Below are 24,224 nucleotides of genomic sequence, written 5' to 3' on the forward strand. Positions count from 1 at the left end.
CATTCACTCAACCGAAACACGTCGGAGTCGCAAATATTTATCCTGCTGTGGCTTAAAACCCATCCGTTTATTGAACTGTTATATAAAGCAATATCACACTCACAATCACGCTGTTGTTCTGGATGTGATTTCACTTAAATCACGTCGGCCCAAAATACGAATTCATAACCAGAGTCGATATTGATTGAATAATTATACAGAACTTATTGTGTGAGTGTGATGATTGTGAGCTCATTTCTGTTTGTTTAGTTTGTACTTGCTGAACAAATTATATATTAGACAGATATATGAGGTTGAATTTTGTGTAATTATCGCGATTTGCCGTTTTTGTCGCTGTTGTTTTGTTTGTTTTATTAGCGTTTGACCAGGAAACACAGCGACGTCATTGAATTCAAACGGATGCAGTTCTTAGTCCAGACCAGCAGAGGGCGAGACATCGACAGAAACCGTCACTGGGCCATTCCACCGAAATGGGTGACATTTGCTTGTTGTAACTCTTCAAAATTAAACTTTTTTTTTTTTTAATCTTGTTTTTCAACACTGAATCTAATACTACACATATTTAACTATTCAAAAATGTGTATTGGTCAATCTCAGGCAACTTTATTTCATTTTTTACAAGGTTTTAAAGCAGAAGATGGATGCATGTTTTCTCAGCCCTGTTCCCAAAACTCATGTGCCATTTAAAAAGCATGTTTAAAAGCATGTCAATTAATTCCTTTGTATTCACCTCAAGAAAGTGTTTATTTTACAGAAATGATTGGTTATTTGTTCAAATAATTGATATTCGTGACTAAAAACCACTTTATATTAAGGCAAGGTGTATTTTAATAAAAAAAACAGTCATTTTTTCATTTATAAGAAGACAGAAGCCTCAAGTGTATCATTTTTTTTTTAATAATTTAATTTATTTATCAGTTGTATAAATGATGGACCAAACAAAACTGATAAAAACAGTAGTTTAACTTTATTTATTTTTTTAGAAAAGAAAATACAATTTAGTAACAGGAATGTGTGTCCATGTGTGTGCGAGAGAGAGAGAGAGAGAGAGAGAGAGAGAGAGATTACATGGCTGTGTGTGAGATTTCTGTGTTGAAGGGATGTACTGAGAGAAAGATGGATAGAGAGGGAAAGAGAGTCAAAAAGAAAGGGTTACGGGTTTCACTCCTTCCTTTGCAGCGTGCCATGGGTGGGTGTTTCTGGCAACTGCATAGTATGGTTTCTCTCCATCTTCCACAAAGAAAAAGAAAGACAAAGACAAAAAGTTTGTCACATCGTGGTGGACTGGCTCCCTGCAAGTATGGTATTTACATTGTAAAACTAATCCTAAAAGTCTACAATTTAAGTAATTTCAACTGTAAAACTCACGATACAGGTGAATAGTATTATATCAACTAATATTCACACTATTAAATAAACAAAACAGAGGACTCTACTCACTCCTGTTACTTTTACTCAGTCCTGTTATTTTTCATATGAGTAACAGGACTGAAACTAACAGGATTGAGTTTTTAAGCAAAAAATGATCATATACATGACATATGGCCACATGGAGTACATGCTAATAGCTTGAGGACACTGAGAAAATTCTAGTGACTTAAAGTTAATATTTTTTAAAATAAACAAATAACATCTAAGAAATAATTTAGGTAACAGGACAGTACGTTGAGATTCACCTTCTCAGTCATAGTTACAATTTCATCAATTATACAGAAATGAAAATGAGAGGACTTTTGGTCTTTTCATGGCCTGCATAAGATCCAGATGATGCAACTTCCCGTGTGGCATGTTCCAAGTTTTTTAGAGGGGGCGATGTGTGAGGGTAACAGGACTGAGTGAAAACCTGGGGACATGACTAAAACGTGTATTTTATATAACATATTATGGCATGGAGTCACACAACAATGCAAAAAAATACGATTTCTGAAAGATTTTAATGATTATATTTCATGATAAAACAAGTGTAACAAATGCTATTTTTTTTAGTGTTTTCAGTAGTTTTTAATACTGTTTTTTTTTTTTGCAGATAGATTAATGTTCAGGACACTTTGCTTAATAATAAAATGTATTTTAGAGTTAATTGTTATGCATACTTATACAGTGTCCTGGGGACAGAAATGTCACCCATCCGGTGGAATGGCTCCACTGTAAAACTGCTCAAGAGTTATTCACGAGTTAACATGTCCATCCAGTCCATAGTAGAAATAATTCTGAAGCCTGTGCTCAATGAATAGATTTAAAATGAAAATATTACATTATTATGAAATCACAGTAGACAGTCAAGATTAGCTTCCAGAATTTTATTAACAAAATAGCTGAATATATTTATATGTATACACACACACAGGCTGGTGAATAAATGGGGTCGTTCTGACCCTTTTCATGTAAATAGAGATAACAGAGAGATTCAGAGTTTGAGAACTTTCATTAGATTAAATGGTACAAAAAATGAACCAGAACTTATAGTGCTTTTGTCATTTTACTAAATTTAAAATAAAATGCTTAATAAAATAGAAAGCTTTTAAAAAAAATAGGTATATAAAAATAAAAGGTATACTAAAGTATATTAAAATGCAAATGTAGTTCATCTGAAAACACAGACCACTGAAACATTCGTTCAAATGAATTGAAATTGAAATGCAAAAACCAGTTCTTAATCTTTACCATCGTGTCTTATAGATTCATTCAGGAGTGAGTCAAACTCTTACTCTGTTTTTTTCCTCAGGATGACCAGAAACGGCGGACACTGTAAGCTGTTTCCCATGATGCCCTTCAGTGTGACGCAGAGCGTGTGTTGCTGCAGGTGCTTCAGGTGCGGCGTGACGTCGAAGCGAAGGCCACAGTCGTCGGGCAGGACGGACGGGGAGTCGTGGGGCTGAACGGGGTTCGGGTGGGTCGGTGAGTTGGTCTGAAGTTCAATCCTTTCTTCAGCTGGAACAGATTCACTGATCGACAGGAGAACAAAAGCTTCATCCCACGTGCTGCATCTCGAAATAATCAACCAGCAGAAGTCGTCCGACTCGCCTGCAGAGAGTCAACGGGAATATAAAGACAATCAACTTTATTTCTACACAGAGTCAGTGATGCAAACAGAGTTCAATTCTGCTGTAAAGCAGCTTTAAAAGACAACACTGAATAAATGTGAAGTTCATCACTGATGGAATGAGTTAAAGGGTTAGTTCACCCCAAAATGAAACCCTAACCATTTAAATATCAGTTATAAAGCAGTGGTCATCATCCACTTTTCTGTGCACTTTTTGTTTTTATTCTTACTATCCGATGACCCATGAAAAAGAGCCTCCATCTCAGTCTTCACGAGTGTTTTCATGACACATCTAACACACATTAGAAACGGGCGGCTCTTACCGGGCTGTGAGTCTCTGAACCGGACCGTGAGCTTCTGCTGCCGGTCTACAATCTGCCTGTAAGTGAGCGCCGTACAGCTCAACACACACACGGAGGGCAGCTCGGCGTCCTTGGACATTTCAGTAACAACCTCACCCTTATCCAAACACTCCCAGCTGTTCTCCTGAGCGAACAGACAGAGGACGGCCGAAAGCAGCGTTCCCCAGCGCAGCCACGCCATCGTGCTTCAGGACGGGTCGAAGCGATGCAGAGCGTTCCTGCGTGTGTTTGCTGTTCTTCTCTGTTCAGTGTTCAGGGTCAGACGCCCCGCGGGTCTAGTCCATCCGCACCGACGGGTCAAAGACTGAAGCAGAGGAAGAGGGAGCTGGTCTGAATTCTTTTACTGAGTGCGCAACAGCATGTGATACACACACACACACACACACACATTTTTAAACAATGTGTGCCAATAAACTCCCAAAATAACCCATGTCAGGAATGCATTGCAAGTAACCTGCAGCCACAGTCATTACTAACCAATGAAAAGTGAGGATTAAAGAAGTTCATGTGAGTTCAATCTGAAAAAAATCAATTCAGCATTTGTTTTGAAACACAGAAGCTGCCAGAAGTGACACACACACACACACACACACACATGAATGTCGAGGAACTGAGTTCAATGCATCTTTTATAAGGTGAAATAAGGACATCACACCTTTATGTCATGAAAGCCTTGTTTAATAAACATTCTGCTGATACATTTGATATAAAGTGTAAATCTACTAAACATGCATGTGAAAGTGTTAGTTAAGAGCTGTTCCTGGTATATATGAAATGGTTTTAATATTTTCCAATACAATGGTGTGTATAACATGGAAACATATCCAGAAGAGACTTGGTTTACAAAGACAAACAAAAGAAATAACAAAAAATTATAGTCATGAAACATAAAAAAAAAATCTATAAAACTGTTTTTGAAGGACGCATCTGAAATTATGTTGAATTACGGCCAGTTCAGGTCTTATTTTCAAACGAAGCCAAAATGTTTCATTCTGGAATGTCATTCCATTCTAATCTACAAGACCGGGACATTTCCCAGCATGCAGAGGCACGTCGACAGCTAACGACCGCATCTGAAGCCACAATACATTAAGAACTTGATTCAAGAGAAGGACATTTTAATTTGGTCCTCAGAGTCGCAGAGGGAAAGTTTTGGCAGAGCTGCTCCACAACATTTTTTTGAGGAACAGTCGCTGGCCACTGAAATCATGCCAGACCCATAAAACCCTGCAGTTTAAAACAGATTTGGGCTTGAACTGATTCGTAACAGAGGGTTCATTGTGCTGAATAACAACGGGATTCGTTTGAGAACTTCATGTTTTCTGAAAACTATATATATATATATATATATATATATATATGTGTGTGTGTCTCCACATCATTTTCACATACACCCTTAAAGAGTCCGAGAGACTCCCAACAGCAGCAAAAGTCAAACATTAAAGAAGCTAAATAAGTTTGTGCTAAGCCATAAACCTACAACTCTGAGAGAGACTGTGAGGCTTCTTAGGAAGGGGTCGTGACCTCCGGCTCCTGAGTGTTGCAGCCACACTCGCGGGTCAGACTCGCCGAGGACAGAACCAGACTGCTCCATTCATCCACGTAGACGAACGGGACAATGTCGTGAGCCGTCGGCTTACAGCACTGTGGAAGACATCAAGATCAGGTCTCAGAAGAGCTCGTCTGAAGGGTTTCATCAGTGTAACACACACACACACACACACCTGCGCAGACGCACTCTCAGCGTAGACGCTCGGCCCGCAGGATCGGCACAGGACGAAGGTCACGCTCTCCGGATAAACCACCCAGCGGTCCCAGCCCAAATCTGACATAATGACACAGGAGAGGATTAGGGGTCATAAAGAAAGAATCACGTCTAAAGGAAACGAAGCCTTGCTTTCATTACATTGTGCTAATATTTATTGTAGTTGTATGGCCTCTAATTTTGAGATTCATTATTTATGCATTTACAGTTTTGCAACTAAAAAACAAAACTCAGTTTTTTGGGTTGACCTCAAAAGACTCATTTGAACGCTCACCTTTCATGAAGACCTGAGAGGAACATTTACAGCAGGTGGAGTTTCCAGAGTCCTCAGGGATCGAGGGATTACCTGCGGAAGAGAGACGAGGTTTACTCATGAACCTTCACCTGAGCCTGAAATCTGGGGATCGTACCTGTCGAGGATGGGACGGCGCTCTTGAAAAAGTCTTTCCACTGCTCACGCAGAAGACTCATCCGGGGCACGGACACACGGGGCTCCTGCTGGAGGTTCAGAGATTCCAGAAGGACTTTCCTGATTTCCAGTTCTCCTCTGCATCTGCAACAAACACAAACACACACACACATTTGCAATGCACTGTCATCACGCCTTTGCTTGGCAAATTGCAGCCAAATATTTGGGCTCAGGGTTCGACCCTGTAAGAAGACACCGGGGAAGCTGCCCTCGTTTATATTTACAGATCATTGCGTGTGTCTGTGGAGTCTGTACTCAACGTAACGGTAGTGTCAGGAGAAACTAGAGTGTCTGATAATAACCAGTAATGCTCTTTCGGCCAGTCCAGCATGATCAGGTCACTGAGTCTCAAATGTCCAAATATCAGACTTCAGAGCCTAAACTCCTATAAATACTGATCACACTGTTACCAGATTGTCTACTAACAGCTGTAAAAGTGCATGAAACGCTCTCCAAAACTGAGCAAATGAGCAAAAGTCTTGAAAACAAGCTCTTCGATTCACTCGTCATGGCATTAAAACCTCGGATCTTACCTCTTGGTTTTCACAGCAGATGATGATGATGATGATGATGAGGACGAGGCCTCAGGAGAAGGATGGAGAACAAACATCTTCCCGAGAGGAAGGCCGAACAGCACGACTGCGACACACAACACCAGACGCATGTCTGCGGACTCAGAGTTAGCGCTCGTGTCTCGTGACGGACGCTCTCTGCAGGCGAATGAATGGATGTTGTTTGGAGTGGCCTGGGAAAGCAGGGATTTATCTGTTTCGGCCAAGCTCGGCCTTGGAATACTTTACACTGTTTTCATGTTGAGCGAACATGATGGTGTTGAAAAGGAGGTGGAGAATGAAGAAAAACACCAGTGAATTCTGTCATACGGTTACATGGTAGCAATGATGATAAACTCAAACCTGCAGGAGGACAGATGGCAAGTATGAGAAAGATCAGAGAGGAACGACAGAAGAAGCCACTGACGAAACAGGCCTGCACCTGTGTCTGTTCTTTAATCACAGATTAATCTCAGTTTCCCATTAAACTCTCGAACGCTCTTTAAAGAGCTCAAAGATGAACAGGAGAATCTTATCTTCTCAGTCATTTCACATATAACAAGAGTCACAAATCAAAACATCAATGTTTTCTCATCGTCTTTGAGTTGATCTCGAACTGAAAAGGTTTTCATTTTTCTGTCATTTCTCATGAGAAAATACGAAGCTGTTGCAGCATCTGTAGTTTCTCTTCTGACCTCAGATGAACCGAATCAAAGGAACGCTGCCGTGTTTGTCCTTGACTGAAACTCCCTCGAGTCAGGAGGAATTCCACACCTGCGTGTGAACGGCCATCTAAAGAAAGAAACAACCGTCCTCATTCTGAGAAACCTGAGCCGTTTCAGGACAACTTAATATACTTGTATCTACTGCTGGACTGTCAAGAAATGTGTTTTCTGCTGTAACCATTTATTCACATATTGGTCAAAAACAATACTGTTGTTGTTTGTCATTCTTACACTTCTATCCCCAATCCTGAATATGTGCGACATTATCTCAACCCCATCACAGAACATTTATACACTCGAAATATGAATAAATAAATCAAATCTAGTAGAATTCTTTGTTTTTATACATTAAAGCCGTGATGATTGGGGACAACTGGTCTGTTTTTCAATGACAAACATTTACAAATACATGAATGTTTTATTTTTATATCCATTAAGTTCTGTGACTCGATAATTAGATGTCAACCACGAGAACAGAAGGCTCAAACACGCGGAGCGATGGCCTTTAACACACTCTTTATCCGTCTATTCTGGGTTGTAGCCGAGCCGCAGTATTAACCCTAATCCAGCCGCGGCTGGTGTGGATGAGCTCCATTTCTCCATCTGTCCATCTGTCCATCTGTCTCTGCGCAGGGAAGAGTGTTTGAGTTGAAGAGCTGCGCTGGACTCTGAGGGCATGCTGGGACTCTGACGGGTGAGTGTGACGTTCTGTCCTTTTATAAAGAATCAGAGCTAATTACTCTTTAGAGTTCGAGAACAGAGAACGAAAATTGTGTTAATAATCAATTAGTCTCCTTGAGAAAACAGAGAATGAAATGACCACATTATTTCTGATTCTCACTGATGTGAGGGGAATTATTGATCATTGTGAAATTGAGATTACAAGCGTTCACTGCCACAGACACATTTACTCATCTGAGAGGAACTGTGTGATTTCATACGTGTTCTTACAGCAGACGGACGGTGACATGGGATGTGGAGTCACCAAATCAAACCAACTGCAGCTGAAGCCATGCAGTCAAGGTGCGTGAAGAAAACAGTCTGACACCGCTCAAAGATTCAGAGTTTCTGACATTAAATGTCTTTCCTGAGAGACACAGCTCACTTCTGTCTGTCTCTGTCTGTCTGTAGGGAGCATCTCCGTTCCAGGTTAATCTTCCTCATTTATTTCAGTAAATCTCATTGTTGACAGTGAATGTGAATGAAAGTCAAACTCTGTTTCTCTTGTTTCTCTCACATGCAGCCGCCACAGGTCAGACAGATCACATGATCAAAGAGTCATCACTGTCACTCTCATCTGCTGCTGATCTGACTCTCTCTGTCCGTCTGTTTCTCTCTTGGTCTGCTTTTCATCCATCCATCCTTCTATCTGCCTCTCCATCCACCTATCCATCCATCTGTCTGTCCATCAATCCATCTGTCCATCCGTCTATCCCTCTGTCTGTCTCTCCATCCATCCATCCATCCATCCATCCATCCATCCGTCTGACTCTCTGTCCATCTGTCTTTCTCTCCATCAATCCATCCATCCATCCGTCTGTCTGTCTGTCTGTCCATCCATCTGTCTCTCCATCCATCCGTCTGTCTGCCTGTCTGTCCAGCGATGCGGGCGGCGCTGCTCATCCAGCGCTGGTACCGTCAGTATGCGGCGCGGCTGGAAATGCGACGCCGCTGCTCCTGGAACATCTTTCAGTCTATAGAGTATTCTGGACAACAGGATCATATCAAGGTGAAAACATGTTCTCTACAGTTACGTCTCTCCAGCGGTAATGAAGCAGTCACAGACACTCCAGAGACTTCTGATCAGCGGGTTACTGTTCTGTCAAGTCGTAAATGAGCACAACCTTTCAGTGTTAACATCCGTGTTCTGCGTCTTTACACATAAAACACGCTTGTGCTCTTTGTGTCTTCACAGCTGTATAATTTCTTCGGTTACCTGATGGATCATTTTACTTCTGCCAGCAGCCAAAGTAAGAAACTTCTCAAGCTCTTTAACTGTGTCTCGTCTCATGAAGTGATCGGCGTAACCGAGTCCGTCTCTCTCAGGGAATCTGGTCTCCCAGATGTTTCGCGAGAGTGACGCGTTTCAGGACGTGGAGTGGGAGAAACAGTTCTGTTACAAGGCCATTGAGGTTCCAGACGTCTACGCCGGCCCACATCTCTCCTTCCCGCTGACCATCTCCAACGTCACAGAGCTGGTGGACGCCTTCAAAAACAAACAAGTACGATCACTTCTATGGAAGCAGTAGAATAGCTCCATGTATGGGTCACAGAATCAGCACAGAACCGTGGGACTGAATGAATGTCTTTATCGTCTGTCCGTGACAAGCTCTTGTTTGATCTTCTCTTTAGAAGCTTCACGCGCGGTACGTCCTGCAACTGCTGGGCAAGACGTGGACGCTTCTGCGCTTGATGCCCAACATCAGTCACGTGTGCACCTGCAAACACAAAGAGATCACCATCTGTGGTGAGAAAACACATCCACACCTCATTCTCAAGCGGTCTTACGACGTAACACGTTTTTAAGGCAACAAAATGTAATTTAATTCTCATGCAGGTGACTTACACGGCCATCTGGAGGATCTGCTGTTGGTCTTTTACAAAGTCAGTAAAATTCTGATGCCCACAATTCTCTGCATTTGAATGTGCCAGTAACAGATTTTTGTTCAACACTAGAATGGATTTCCTTCAGCGGAGACGCCGTACGTCTTCAACGGTGACTTTGTGGACAGAGGGAAAGAGTCTATGGAGATTCTGTTGGTTCTGTTTGCGTTCCTGTTGCTGTATCCGCACGACATGCACCTGAACCGAGGAAACCACGAGGACCACATCGTTAATCTGAGGTGAAGATCTTATGGATAAACATAAGACAAACTATATTTGTATTTGCAAGCAACAAATTCAGGTAGAAATGTATTTATGTGTGTTTTAAGTGAGATTGTAAGATGGAAACCTTTTTTTCTGCAGATACGGCTTCACTAAGGAAGTTCTGGGGAAATATCAGGTGAGTGAACCGTCTGCCGCTCATCTCTGAAGACAACAAGGACAATAACTATCATGATAACAATAAAGATATAATTATTCTAATTATAAAAGAACAGAAGAGTCCACAGCACAACAATAACGAAAACGCCACTGAGGAACGATATCATCGGAATCACTTTCAGAATTATTTTTTTCCAGTTGCCGAACGATAAAAACACTGACAGCCAATCAGAATCCATCCTGCTTTAAAGGGGTGGTTGATTATGATTTGACTTTTTTAACTTCAGTTAGTGTGTAATGTTGCTGTTTGATCATAAACAACATCTGCAAAGTTACGACGCTCAAAGTTCAATGCAAAGGGAGATATTTTCTTTTACAGAAATCGCTTTTTAAGGACTACAACAAACGGCTGGTAGGGACTACAACGAGCTTCTTCCTGGGTCAGTGACATCACAAACCCTAAAATTTACATAAACCCCGCCCCCAAGATTACACAACAAAGGGGGCGGGGCCATGTTGTGCTGCTTTAGAGAAGAGGAAGAGTTGTTGTAGTAGAGTGTTGTTGACATGCCGTCACTTTACGCCGGACTGCTTCACAAACGAGGGTCAATTCAACACAAAAGATTAACATGACGGCACATGCTAGTGGATGAGTTGAATCAACTCCACAGCAACTACATAAATTTATCCACTAACCATTCAGAAACGTCTAAAAGTTGTAACTTCTTCCTGAGTCTCTCCATCAGTGTCGACTCCGGTTTGAACAATGTAAGGCTGAACACCGTTACTGACAATCCTCATTTTGGCTGCGTGAGATTCTCCAGCTTTGTTGTTGTTGAGCGACCGAAGCGTGAGCTGTTAAAGCTCCGCCCTCTTCTGGAAAGGGGGCGGGAGCAGCAGCTCATTTGCATTTGAAGGGACACACACAAAAACGGCGTGTTTTTGCTCACACCCAAATAGGGGCAAATTTGACAAGCTATAATAAATGATCTGTGGGGTATTTTGAGCTGAAACTTCACAGACACATTCTGGAGACACCAGAGACTGATATTACATCTTGTGAAAGGGGCGTTATAGGTCCACTTTAAAGAGCTTGAGCATTTAAAGACAGATAAAGACTGCAGCACTTATAAGCAGAACGATATCGTCCGCTTGTGTGGACGATAATGTAGTTATTGTTATAGTTATATCTATAGTTATATTTATTGGTATGAATGGCCCTTAAGAAAGGGCTGTTCAATCCTGCTTCAAAATTTAGCTCCAACCGCCCCAAACTCACTTGCTTGCAAGTTTCTTGTGATCCTGGAGACCTTCGTTAGCTGGTTGAGCTTCGTTTAATTAGGATTAGAGCTAAAGTCTGCAGCCCTCCAGTAGGATTGCACACGCCTGCTCTAAGAGGATTCACACCTTCCACTCGTCTGTCCATTCACACTTTCACAGACACATATAGCTGTGGTGTGGACTTCACTATTCTTCTTCCTAACTCTAACGATTATTAAAACCTTACAGTTATCGTAATTGGTGTCCGTAAAGCATCTCTGATGTGGCATTTCCTTCACACAGAACCAAAGACTAAAACCTGAACTTATAAAAACACGATTGTACTGTCACACTTAGTAGTCTTTAGTCTTTATTTCAAACTCAAGTTTTTAAAAGAAAAAAAAATAAAATATATATATATATATATATATATATATATTGAAAAAATAAATAAATAAATCAATAACATAATAAACAACACAAAATTTCAACATAATAATACTCAACCCGTTCGAAAAGTAGTAGGTAGAAGCCATAGGCTTATTAAATCCTACCCCAGTACTTAACAAATCCAAATCACAATCACTTCATCTGAAGAGCTGTTAGAGAACTGTGAAAGACTCAAAACAATCGGTTTCATGACACGAAAAAGCAGCTTGTCTCTGTTGTCCTCACAGGTTCATGGGAAAATGATTCTTAAACTTCTGCAGAAGATCTTCAGCTGTTTGCCACTGGCGACAGTGATTGACCAGAAGGTTCTGATTCTACATGGAGGAATTTCTGACAAGACGGACTTGAATCTGATCGCCAAACTGGACCGTCAAAGAGTACGCTGCGCTTCAGCAGTAGCGTGAAATCGATTGAAGGATGTTGTTGTGTTCTATGTGTGTCAGTCATTCTCCTCTGGATGTTTTTACTCAGTTCGTTTCGGCCCTCCGGCCCCTGAAGCGGAGAGAAGCATCTGTCCCAGATGGAGACGACGATGATGACTTCAGCGCGGGCCGGAGGAGAGTTCAGTCTCTGACTCACGGCACACCGGTGCGGCCCAGACAGGAGCTCCCGCGGCATTCGGTGCACTCGGGGTCAGGCCGGACGGGTCGGTCCGTCGACGAGGAGCTGCGAGAGAGACGTCGACTGGCGGGTCTCAGTCTGTCCGGCTCGGAGCTTTATTCTGCTGAGGTTCTGGAGACGGACGCGGATGAATGGAAACAGGTGAAAACACTGAACTTGAGGATCTAATGACAGTGAAAACACACACACACTCTTTCACTCACTCCTGTCTTTCTCTGTTTCTCTCACTCTATCACAGTATGACCACACAAATCTGAGGAAAACCTTAGACAAAACTACTGTGGCAGTACCATAGTACAGTGGTGATATCAGATGGTAATATCATGGTACTTTTATATATGCCGTGGTACTTAGTGATTACCATAATTTACTTTAAAGAATACCACAGTATAACCATGGTATAAAACCAAATAAACCATGGAAATACCATGGTACTTTTGTTTGGTGTTTGTGCAGGTAGTTGTGTTTGTGTGTTTCAATAGGTGACGTAACCGTGTTTGGCTTGTGTTGTCATTTACCGTAATTTAGCACACCGACAACCAATCAAATGGTTCATTAAAGTCAATAAACGGGCCGAAAGGATCATTAAGGACAGCAGATTTATCATGTAAATGTGATCTGAGGTGCTTCAGCAGAACAATCTGCTATGATCTGCTTTGTTAAAGTGTTGTTTGTGTCTCACACACACTGCAGATAGTGGATGTTCTGTGGAGTGACCCGATGTCTCAGAACGGTTGTGTCCCGAATGAGGTTCGAGGCGGCGGGTGTTACTGGGGGCCGGACGTCACACAGGAAGTGCTGGACAGACACAAACTGAAGCTGCTCATCAGATCACATGAGTGCAAACAGGAAGGATATGAATTCTGCCACAACGGCAGGGTGAGCATTTACCCATCCATCCATCATCAATCCATCATCCATCCATCCATCAATCCATCCATCCGTTCTGAAGGGTTGATTCTTTTGCATTTGCAGGTTTTGACGATATTTTCAGCCTCTAATTACTATGATGTGGGCAGTAACAGAGGCGCTTATATTCGTTTGGGCCCTGACCTCATTCCTCACTTCAAACAGTTTCAGGCCAGCAGATCGACACGAGAACTCACACTCAGACAGAGGTGAACACACACACACACACACACACACAGCTGATGTCTGCAGTAGTGAAATCTGACATCGTCTTTCATAGCTACATAAAGCATGTGATAGCTAAACTCTTCTTTAAATCATGTGCAGTTCAGTCTGAAATGTTTTGTTTTGTTATAGTATCAGATTTTGTGGGATAATGTGTGTAATGAGTGTAAAACATTATTGTGTGTTTAGTGTGGGACGAACAGAACGTTCTGCATTACAGGCTCTGAGGATGCAGCTGTTCGCACACAAATCTGCCCTGATTCGAGAATTTCAGGAATATGACCCCCAGTGCACAGGTACCATACACACACACACACACACACACACACACACTTTCTCTGTAAAGGTACCCGAGCATGTGGCATAAGCTGGTTTCTGAATCTCTCTGTCGTTGAGGTCTGATCTCTCTGAAGCACTGGGCCGTGGCCATGGAGAAGGTTCTGCGGCTCAGTCTCCCGTGGAGAGTCCTGAGGGCTCAGCTGGTGACCAGCAGCACACGGGACGGGATGCTCAGCTACCACGACTGGTTCAACCAGCTGTCCGTCATCCAGCCAAACACAGAGGTGAGCTCAGAGAAAATAAAACAGAGAGATGAATAAGCATGAGCTTTGAGAGTCATTTCAGGACTTTCATCAGACAAAAGAGCAGAAGATCAGTGAAGTCAAACAAAAGGAAAGGGCATTTTTATGGCATAACTTTATACTGACTATCAATGTACATATATTAACATACAGTGGAATTAATTTTTTTAAATATTTTGAAAGTCTCCTCTTCTGCTCACCAAGGCTGCATTTATATGATGAAAAATACAGTAAAAACAGTAAGAACAAGAGTCACTTCAGTTCAGAAGAACTCAACGAACTCGATCATCAATAATCCAGTGTCAGTAAAGGTGTGTGTGTTTGATTCATCGTCAGATTGCTAACGCGAGTCTACTGGAGACGCTGTACAAACATCACTCTAACCTGGAGAGCATCTTCAGAATGATCGACACGGACCATTCAGGTGATCAGATCAGCCGTTTGTTATAAACCTAATCTAACTGAAGGTGAAAATACTAACAGTAAAACACAGTTTGACATGTTCTGAGCATAAAAGAGTGTAATCAGATTCATGCGTTCAGGTCTGATCTCGTTTGAGGAGTTTCATCAGACGTGGAAGCTGCTGAGCTCGCACCTGCAGACGGACATCAGCGATAAAGCCATCGCAGACCTGGCCGAGAGCATCGACTTCAACAAGGACGGCAGCATCGACATCAACGAGTTCATGGAGGCCTTTCGCCTCGTGGAACAATCTAGAGGAGAGAGGGAAGCGCCGCCGTCACCAGAATGAGCGCAGGACGTCCCAGAGACACAGGCGAGCGCAGACGTCTGGCCAAACGCTTGAAACCTCGAGCAGCAACTGTACGGATGAAAACATGTCTGAATATTTCCCTGCCGTTTACTTTACTAAAGGCCATGGTGTTTTTCAGTGCTTTAACTTTCATACATGCTCAATAAATCAGCCAAACGCGTGAAATTCATACAGTGAAACTTTATTAATCAATCAAAGACAGTAAAATACTCCAGCTGACTGAAGGCACACATTCACACGCACAAGTAAAAATAAATGCGCTGCTCCAACACAAATCTGTCAACATTACAATCCTGATGAGTGACGTTTGTCTCACGTTCAGAGAACGGGATCAGTTCATGTTCAGGATGTAACAGACGGAGTGAACGGACGCTGATCGTCAGCTGAGTTTGCTGCTGCGCCCGTGAATGCTGTCGTGAAGTCCGTCTTCGATCGTCTTGATGTCGTTCAGATCGTCTTTAATGACGCTGATCAGGTGACTCAAACCCTCCTGCTGATGCTTCAGATGCTGAAAACAGAAGGCAGCGGTCAGTGACATCAGACACAGTTGTGTTTTCTACGGTTTTAAATAAAGTGAATCATCTCTACAGAGTCAGTGAGTCAGAGTGACGCTCCATACGGTGTCTGCAGGAACTCCGCAAAATACTGCTGAACTTAATTCAGAAGTGAACTAATGCTTTAACATTTCCTGATAATTTACTCACCTCCATGTCATCCAAGATGTTCATGTCTTTCTTTCTTCGGTGGAAAAGAAATGAAGGTTATTGAGGAAAACATTCCAGGATTTTTCTCCATATAGTGGACTTCACTGGGGTTCAACGGGTTGAAGGTCCAAATGTTAGTTTCAGTGCAGCTTCAAAGAGCTCTACATGATCCCAGACGAGGAATAAGAGTCTTATCTAGAGAAACCATCGGACATTTTCTAAAAAAAATAAACATTATATACTTTTTAACCACAAATGCTCGTCTTGCACTGCTCTGTGATGCTCCACGCATTACGTAATCATGTTGGAAAGGTCACGTGACGTAGGCGGAAGTTTTGCAGTAGAACGAAAAACTCTATCTTATTTTCTCCTCCAACTTCAAAATCGTCCGACATCGTTGTTTTACCTTTTTTTGTAAAGACCATTTGACTTAGTCTTTGACGTTTGCTTTGTAAACACTGGGTCGGTACTTCCTCCTACATCATGCGTGACCTTTCCAACATGATTACGTAATGCGTGGAGCATCACAGAGCAGTGCAAGACGAGCATTTGTGGTTAAAAAGTATATAATTTTTATTTTTTTTTAGAAAATGGCCGATGGTTTCTCTAGATAAGACTCTTAATCCTCGTCTGGGATCATGTAGAGCTCTTTGAAGCTGCACTGAAACTGACATTTGGACCTTCAACCCGTTGAACCCCAGTGAAGTCCACTATATGGAGAAAAATCCTGGAATGTTTTCCTCAAAAACCTTCATTTCTTTTCCACCGAAGAAAGAAAGACATGAACATCTTGGATGACATGGAGGAGAGTGAATTACCAGGAAATGTTAATTCTGAAGTGAACTAATGCTTAAAAGAGTAAAAATAGATCTCTGATATAGTGCTGCAGTCACGACATCGAAACCTGGAAGAATAAATCACACACTGGTTCATCAGGATTTTCCTATGGGGTTTTAAAAGAGAGTTTTTCAATTTATGAGTGAAATAAAGTCTGTGAAAAACATATCTTGACAATACTTGAATGTTTTGTTCTATAACGTCAATTACACACACTCACACCCCAAACGTTCTTATCTAGTTATTTATTAAAAACAAACATAACATCTTAAAAATTCTTGTTTTCAATATGTATGTGTATAATTTACACAGCGTCGTCAACTTGTGTTTTCCACAGACTATTTCACTAAAAACCCATAGGAAAATCTCACGGGAACCAGCGGTGAATTATTCTTCCGTCTAGTAGGAGGACAATTTTTTGGTGAAGTTCCCCTACATGTGATCTGCATCTGGATCAAATTTTGTGGTGATCACATAAAGTAATCAAAAGTTACAGCATTTGGAACCAAGATAGCCTTTTTGTTTAGCCCTTGACGCCCCCTAATGGGCATTTTTAAAATCGTTCTTCCGTGAGGAATATCTCATGATCGACTTATTAGATTATGCTGATGTTGGGCTCATTTTAAATGGTGAGAATCTGCTGTAAATAATGATGCGCAATTTCACAATTGGCACATGTTTCATGAAGTTACGAGTCAAAACATGACATAAATGCTGCATACATATATTATGTACATATGGGTCTTGCGTAGCTTCACGTACAAAAACTCGCTCAAGTTTAGTCAAAGCTGCTTGTTGTATTCTACTCCATGAGACCTTTCAAATGACATATAACACATGACTATCTGAGCTGTATGATGCTTTTGACACATTGCAGTACATAGTAACAAAGAATTATTTAATAAATTATGAAAACTTTATCAGCAAATAACTTTTTAGGATTTAATCAAATTGGCTACATTCATTGTAAAGTTCAGATGACACCTATTTTGTGTTGATCAAGGCAGTAGTTTCGAAAAATATGAGTATTAATTTGTTCTGTAGCTATGTGGCGCCCGCGGGCGGTACGCTCCGGTTTAGAGGGATGACTCAGCACTCGTTAACAGTTCATCAAAATGCATTGAGTTTCTAAGCTTTAAAATTATACCCATTTTGCTTAGTAATTTGATTATGAATTTTTTCGTGGTTGGTGGTGTACCGCTGGTGGTACACTTTGGGCTTAAAGGGTTAAATATTCAGTTATACATTATATATGTCGTTTGATCATGGGCTACAAACGGACAGACTCAACTGTTCATGACTCATCTTAAAGTGACTTTGATACAGACTAAAGCCTAAAAGAAAACCTTCTTTACTCGGGTAGTTATCGTGACATCAGAGACTGTTAACATGAACTCGCCTGTTTGATTTCTCTCAGCAGGTCGGCATCAACACGGTAACGCTCCTCTGAACGAACGGCTCCGAAATGATTCTGCATCCGAATCTGAGACATGAGTTCGTTCAGTCGCCCCTGAAACACACACACACACACACACACACGTTTGACTGTATCAGTAAGTGTGAGATCAGTCAGGTTAATGATATTTTCTCTGTCTAATCCTAAACAAAACCTGCAAAACACTAGACTGCAACAGAAACATGATTTGGTCGATTTATAAACCGTGTGTCTCCAGTGATCCGGCTCACGAGTGTGTGTTCAACAGGTCTCACTGTATTAGTGCGGTCAGTGTGTTTCACACCTTGAACTGTGTGGGAGCGTTGAGCTCTGATTGGATGGTGTCCAGCTGAACTCTCAGATGCTCCTCATCCAGCTGGATGGCGTAACCACTCTTCCTCTGAACTTCCTGTTTAATCAGCACCTGAAACACAGGGAAGAGCGAGAAGGGATCTGAGTGTGTGTGTGTGTGTGTGTTGAGCTGAATGAGGTGCAGCGCTGGCGTCGTGCCGTACCTGCAGGACTCGGTGCGAGAGGTCCATGAGCTTGCGCTTGTACTGTGTGATTTTGGCGGCGGTCGTGGCCTGATTTCTCTGCAGTTCACTGATGTCGTTGGAGATGATCTGAAAGACAGCAGAGAGAGAGCCAGTAATGCGATGACATCAGCGAGCGTGGCGCGGAGCGGCTCTGTGCGTCTCACTCACGTCCACTCGGGTCTGGTGTTGTTTGGTCATCTGATCTTGGATCTTCAGTCTGCGCAACAGCTCTTTGAAGCCCACCATGGGCACTGGAATCAACCTGAGCGGGAAAATCACAGCGCACATGATGTCACATGATCACATGAGCGTCAGATCAAACGATGAGCCATTAATGAGACGCACTTCTCTGGGTCTGGATTGTCCACTTTGGCCTGTTCCCAGATGATGGGGTCCACACCTGCACACACACACACACACAGCTTCAGCGGCGTTCCTCACCAGCGCACACATGTATGTAACACGTGACACGTGTCATACCTGCGGGCGGGTTCTGCAGCAGCTGCTTCAGCTGCGCCGGCGTCAGCGCGGTCCGACTGACGGTCATGAAGACGCCCAGCTGCTGCAGCTGAGACTTCACGTTCATCTGCTCCATGTAGTTATAGAGCGTGGACGCGGGAACTCGCTTGGACGTGCCGTTCGGAGAACGCTCCACCAGATAAACGATCACCTCCGTCCTGCGCAGACAGGAGAGATTTCAGTTCTTCAGATCCGTCAGTGACTGAACAGTGTATTTTAGACAACCTGTTATTATATATGAACTCATTTGTGTGCTAGGCTTCTGTTTTTTAACAACTACATAAAAAAAAAAGCTTTCAAATGCTGTCAGTGTGTATTTTTTTTTTTTTTTTAAACACATTTTCTGTCTCCCAGTTTGAGAGGCGCTGCCGTACAGCACAAGCTTTTAACTGTCATGTGACAGAATCATTGTATTTAAAATGAAACACAAGGCTGAGGTCAGAGGTCAGTCTCACTGGTCGTCAGGTAACGCTCGCACTCCCTCCACGTTCACCGTCAGCGTCTGGTTTCCTCCCAGAACCCTGTGCAGCGATTCCACCAACTGCTGCTGCTGAGAGCGAACGTCAGCTTCCTTCTTATTGAGAGCCAGAGCCACTAAACCATCCTCATCCTTCACACCGGGAACACAGCTGTAGCCCACCGCCTGACACGGACAGAGAGATGGACAGACAGACGGAGAGAGAGACAAAGAGGAGGACAAACAGAAACAGACATACTAAAAATCTTGGTAACTTATCCAGAACATTTTATAACTTTAACAATTCTACACTTAAGCTGTTATGCCAATAAAACTGCAGTGTGTGTGTGTGTGTGTGTGTGTGAGATCATCATCAGCACCTTGAAGCGGCAGAAGGGGTTCTCCTGGCTGAACTCCACGGGCGGGGCGCTGCTGCTGAAGTAACCCTTCCCCACGCCCCAGAACGCCTGCAGCTGGTTCCACTTGGCCAGAATGGAGTCGCGCTCATCGCTGAGGACCGACGGGGCGGAGAGAGCGCTGGCTGTGTTATACAGCTGACTGGACTGAGACGCCTGCTGGCTGAACAGACCACCTACACCTACACCTACACACACACACACAGTGTTTGTTTATTAATCTGGTTCATTCTCTCTCTTAGGTCGGTTCGTTTATGAACACGGCATCTTTGCTCGGATCCACACCAAAACAATCAGTCGCAGATGGCCTGATCGAGGTGGTGTCGGACACTCGAGTGGTTCTGCTGTGGTCAGAGAACAATGGAACCCAGCAGACCAAGCTGGATCATAACTCATAAAACTCTAGAACTGAACCAAAACAATTTAAGGGTGTGTTCACACTTGTCATGTTTGGTTCAATTAAAACAAACCCTGGTGCGATTGCTCTGTTAGTGCGGTTCATTTGAACATGTGTGAACGCTGCTATCCGAACCCTGGTGCTCAACAAACAAGCGGACCGAGACCGCTGAAAGATGGGTCACAGTTCGCTTCCAATCGAACTCCGGTGCAGTTAGAATTATATATAAACGCAACACAGACCAAAGAATTGTAAACGAACCAAAAACAGGAAGATGAGACCCTAAAAATGACAGAATCCTAACGCATATCATTTTTCCTCGTCATAGTCGTGAGTTTGCCCAGTTTTCCCATCACAGGCATCAGATGCAGATCGTTTGTGTGTGTGACGGAGGGATTCCCGCCACTGTTTTGACAACTTCACACATTTTATAAGCTCTTCACAAGTCAAGTCAAGTCACCTTTATTTATATAGCGCTTTTTACAATGTAGATTGTGTCAAAGTAGCTTTACATTGATAACTGGTACATTATTTGGCTGCACAGCAGCTCTTAAAAGAATAGTGTCAATGCAGGCAGATCAAAGCACTGTTGAATATCAAATGTCAAGTCAAATGTCAAGTGTCCCCAACTAAGCAAGCCAAAGGCGACAGCGGCAAGGAACCCAAACTCCATCAGGTGACATCAGGTGGCAGACAAGTGGCAAATAGGTGTTTAAATGGAGAAAAAAAAACCTTGGGAGAAACCAGGCTTAGTCGGGGGGCCAGTTCTCCTCTGGCCAACAGTGCTTTGTTACGATTCAGGTAGCTATCATAAGTCCGACAGGATCGCAACATTCAAAGTATTTATTCCAGTTCAATCCAATTGAGGATCGTATTCATCACGGCGGTATGGACGGTTGTTGAGGAACTGTGTCGTGGCTGTCGTGTCGATGAGGCCCTCACAGTGGATGATCTAGTTGACTCAATCTCTGCTGATACTTCAGGGCTGCGTTGTGATCGTGTCAAGGTGCAGGTCCTTGGTCTCACAAGTTCCCAGCTGGCTGAAATACCATCATATGCAGGCTACGCACACACATCAATCACATTTATCTCAGCACATAGCATCTTTTTGGATGTTTGGTAAGTTCCATCTCAAAATACGTCATAAAATCCGACCAATCAGGTTGTGAACGTATCCCTATGCCTTTAGGTTCGGTGAAAAAATTGCCAATCTTAACACTAATCGGACCAGGAAAAAATGTTTTTTTTCTTTTTAATCCGGACCAAACGAACTGAACTACAAGTGTGAACGCACCCGAAGTCCCTGTTTCAGAACAAAGCAAATGATCTACAGGCCCGAACTCTAATCTGAACTTGTTTCAGAATTATTGAACTGATCTGAATAATGACGCTATTGAGTTTTTAGTCAAAGTTATGATTGATTTTAAAATCCTAACACAAATAAAACACTGAAGCACGCGAAATTGCGCTGCAGTTAGATGATGTTCGAAGTCAGGAGTTTATCACACTTTATCACCCGTGACTCTGGCAGGCGGTCATTTCTATTCTAACTCTTTAACCTGATTTCTCTTCTCGATCAGATCATTATAAGCCACTAAACTCTGGGAAAGTTTTCAGTCCGATGATCCAGAATTCATTCAAATAATCAGTCCAAAACTGAGCTAATGTAAAGAAAACCAGGTTGATCAGAGAACAGAGACTCATATTATATTTTTCAGTGAATTATTCATTACAGTGTGTGTGTTTGTTTCTGAAGAGCCCTCACACCTCAGACTGAACGAAACACCGCTGTACGGCCAGATGATACGCAAACTACGATTCTCGTCCGACAAGAGCAAACCAGCGTCTCACTAGTAAAGTTTTAATAGATGAAGACTGAACTAAAGATGACTGCAGTGACGTACAGTGAACACATGCGTGTCTGTTATATTGATGCGCAAACGTGGTTCTGTTCAGTATCGTAAACAAGCTCTTTGCTGTTGTACTGTACACATACTGTACACCGAGTTCTGAAATGTTTTTTTCTGTAATGTGTTTTGGTGTGCATACATTAATGGATTATATGGACTCCTTATATCATATGATTTATTTGGCATCCTTTTGGAGTCTCCAAGGCTATGTTCAGGTAAATGTGGCCCAAATCTGTTTTTCCCATGACAGTGTGAACAGTACAAACCACATGGAATCTGATCTTTTCAATCCCGATTTGTGCCACTAAATCCAATCAGATCAGATGTTCTGTTACGTACCCGCAGTGTGAACAGTCATACCGGAATTCACACGATTTTTACGTCACTTGAGATTCTGCGCTCATGGGAGTCTATTCAAAGATTTTACATACCAAACGTTATCAAGACAGTTGTGAAAGGTCGTGATGTGTCACGAAACTGAGTGGATTTTGTGGTTAAAAACCTGGCAACCCCGTTTGTATCGTTCTTTTGCGCATGCAGGTCAGTTCAGAACCATGATCTGTTCACACGGGAAATCTGATACTGGCCACATTTAAAACAACAATATGAACAGCTATACAAAAAAAATCAGATCTGAGCAAAAATCTGAATTTGGCAGTGTGAATGTCCTTTTTGGAGAGACACCTAAATTTACCTGGAAAACAGCTTGCAGAAAATACAGTTTTGTGGGAATCACCCTTCAATCCGAAGTAGAAATGAAGCTGACTGGACTGAAGTCAGTCCCGGTCTCACCTTGTTGGGTCTGATTGGTCTGGATCCCCCCGAATCCTCCGAACCCCAGCCCGGTTCCGCCCAGAGTGCCGAATCCCGTCCCCGGCGCCGCACTCGCACCCAGAGCGGACGAGAAGCCGAAGCCCTTGTTCTGAGAGCTTCCGAAGAGACTCGTACCTGCAGAGTCAAGAACAACTTCCTGTCAGAGCTGCTCGCACAAACACACGCATCACTTCCTGGATTCAAGCGCTACCTGCGTTTGACGGCGTGGAGAAATTGAAGCTGGTTCCAGCGCCGGCGGAGGTGGTTGTGGGGCCGAATCCTCCGAACGCACCTGCAGGAAGCACAGACATGAGAAGAGGAAACTACAGACGTGACACAGGAAATGATGCGATGGACAGGACGGGTGTGAGCGTAACTGACGAGGCCTCTGATTGGACACAAAGACAGACAGACATGCATGAACGCGTGATGTGAGCGAATCATGAATAACGGTGACCTCCGACCTCTCAGACTCTATCTACCTGCTCCAAAACTGAACCCAGGGGCCGCGGGGCCCAAACCAAACGCCCCAAAACTAACAGGCGCCGTGGCGGCGAATCCTGACGCACAGACCAGGGAAGAGACACACGAGAGTTAGAAAGACCTGAAGTGTTAGAGACACTGGCCACACACTCACACACACTCTTCACTCACACACACACACACTCACCCGCGCTACCGGATCCGAAACCGAAGCCCGTGGACGCGGATGTCGTGGTCGCGGCTCCAAAGCCAGTGCCAGAAAGACCTGTAACCATGACAACAGCTCGTGACCTCCTGTAACCATGACAACAGTCGCCCTAGTCGTCATATAAAGGTGCACTTCTGAAGGAATGACGGGAGCGCGCGAACTGCTGCCCGACGCGCACATGTAATAAAGATGTAATAATTACTGCTGATGATTAGTGAATATGATGAAGGATGATTGGCGGGTGTTTTACAGAAGCTGTTTCATCAACAACACCACAAATGCCTCATGAACACATCAATAAGCACACAACAGCTCAAATAACACAATAATGAGATGTGTCTCGCGCGCTCAGTGAGCAGCTGCTCCGATCAGCGATAATCGAGTTTTCAGTGATTTGTAATTTTCATGAATATATTTGACAGCTTTTGAGATGAAACTATGAATGTTTATCAGGATGTAATAATAGAGTTTAATTCAACTCACCAGCGCTGCCTGACGCGCCGCCGAAGTTGAACGCCATGTTTCCGGTCCTGCCACGATACAGTCCGACCGGAAACAAGAACATGAAAAAGTGGTTCCTACACGCTCATGAAACACACTCCATAAATAACCCATGAAATGATTCAATATAATTATTAAGAAATGCAGATTCACCGATCTCCTTAATAAATAGAGTAGGATACGCTGAAAAACGCTCTCTGTGAATGTAATTTGCAGTTGTTTTTGTCTTATGTGAAAAAAACCTCTAAACAGCTGCTTATTTAACCGCAGTCACCATTCAAACATCGGTC

At 42.9% G+C, this 24,224-nt stretch overlaps 3 protein-coding genes across 4 annotated transcripts; 1 reads left to right on the forward strand and 2 right to left on the reverse strand.

Moving 5' to 3' along the window:
* Positions 1–2,285: 2,285 nt before the first annotated feature.
* On the reverse strand, positions 2,286–6,417 carry gsdf (gonadal somatic cell derived factor). The gene is made up of 6 exons (XM_051878742.1): positions 6,173–6,417; positions 5,581–5,723; positions 5,445–5,516; positions 5,130–5,230; positions 3,367–5,049; positions 2,286–3,024 (listed from the first exon to the last, which is right to left on the reverse strand). The coding sequence occupies exons 1-5, from the start codon at positions 6,301–6,303 to the stop codon at positions 4,912–4,914; spliced, it is 585 nt and encodes a 194-aa protein (XP_051734702.1). The 5' UTR covers positions 6,304–6,417; the 3' UTR covers positions 2,286–3,024; positions 3,367–4,911.
* A 149-nt stretch (positions 6,418–6,566) lies between these two features.
* Positions 6,567–14,887, forward strand: LOC127504203 (serine/threonine-protein phosphatase with EF-hands 2-like). Its single transcript, XM_051878732.1, has 15 exons — positions 6,567–8,644; positions 8,831–8,885; positions 8,962–9,137; positions 9,268–9,382; positions 9,473–9,519; positions 9,592–9,758; positions 9,883–9,919; positions 11,838–11,987; positions 12,082–12,372; positions 12,925–13,110; positions 13,207–13,349; positions 13,555–13,661; positions 13,762–13,928; positions 14,283–14,370; positions 14,489–14,887. Exons 1-15 carry the CDS (start codon positions 8,519–8,521, stop codon positions 14,695–14,697), a joined length of 2,064 nt encoding a protein of 687 aa, XP_051734692.1. The 5' UTR covers positions 6,567–8,518; the 3' UTR covers positions 14,698–14,887.
* Positions 14,884–24,070, reverse strand: nup54 (nucleoporin 54). Of its 2 annotated transcripts, XM_051878733.1 has the most exons (13): positions 23,917–24,070; positions 23,413–23,490; positions 22,954–23,034; positions 22,722–22,877; positions 19,587–19,810; positions 19,205–19,392; positions 18,711–18,907; positions 18,576–18,630; positions 18,399–18,492; positions 18,210–18,317; positions 17,999–18,118; positions 17,659–17,769; positions 14,884–15,226 (listed from the first exon to the last, which is right to left on the reverse strand). In XM_051878733.1, the coding sequence occupies exons 1-13, from the start codon at positions 23,996–23,998 to the stop codon at positions 15,098–15,100; spliced, it is 1,623 nt and encodes a 540-aa protein (XP_051734693.1). In that variant the 5' UTR covers positions 23,999–24,070; the 3' UTR covers positions 14,884–15,097. The 2 variants fall into 2 exon arrangements, with proteins under 2 accessions (XP_051734693.1, XP_051734694.1); XM_051878734.1 differs by lacking the exon at positions 23,413–23,490 and having other exon boundaries at positions 23,917–24,028.
* Between the last annotated feature and the right edge of the window lie 154 nt (positions 24,071–24,224).

Source organism: Ctenopharyngodon idella, chromosome 21 (genome assembly GCF_019924925.1).
Source record: "Ctenopharyngodon idella isolate HZGC_01 chromosome 21, HZGC01, whole genome shotgun sequence".
NCBI classification, from domain to species: Eukaryota; Metazoa; Chordata; class Actinopteri; order Cypriniformes; family Xenocyprididae; genus Ctenopharyngodon; species Ctenopharyngodon idella.

What these genes read in the sequence shown, in the direction of transcription:
- gsdf (XM_051878742.1), bottom strand. Translation starts at nt 6,303, where the DNA reads ATGCGTCTGGTGTTGTGTGTCGCAGTCGTGCTGTTCGGCCTTCCTCTC. An exon ending in CGCCGTCCCATCCTCGACAG is followed by an intron (nt 5,517 to 5,580) that starts GTACGATCCCCA and finishes TCTCTTCCGCAG; the next exon opens with GTAATCCCTCGATCCCTGAG. An exon ending in CTCTCAGGTCTTCATGAAAG is followed by an intron (nt 5,231 to 5,444) that starts GTGAGCGTTCAA and finishes TCATTATGTCAG; the next exon opens with ATTTGGGCTGGGACCGCTGG.
- LOC127504203 (XM_051878732.1), top strand. Translation starts at nt 8,519, where the DNA reads ATGCGGGCGGCGCTGCTCATCCAGCGCTGGTACCGTCAGTATGCGGCG. An exon ending in ACGCCTTCAAAAACAAACAA is followed by an intron (nt 9,138 to 9,267) that starts GTACGATCACTT and finishes TCTTCTCTTTAG; the next exon opens with AAGCTTCACGCGCGGTACGT. An exon ending in AATTCTGCCACAACGGCAGG is followed by an intron (nt 13,111 to 13,206) that starts GTGAGCATTTAC and finishes TTGCATTTGCAG; the next exon opens with GTTTTGACGATATTTTCAGC.
- nup54 (XM_051878733.1), bottom strand. Translation starts at nt 23,998, where the DNA reads ATGTTCTTGTTTCCGGTCGGACTGTATCGTGGCAGGACCGGAAACATG. An exon ending in ACCCCTTCTGCCGCTTCAAG is followed by an intron (nt 19,393 to 19,586) that starts GTGCTGATGATG and finishes TGTCCGTGTCAG; the next exon opens with GCGGTGGGCTACAGCTGTGT. An exon ending in ACGCTCCCACACAGTTCAAG is followed by an intron (nt 17,770 to 17,998) that starts GTGTGAAACACA and finishes TGTGTGTTTCAG; the next exon opens with GGGCGACTGAACGAACTCAT.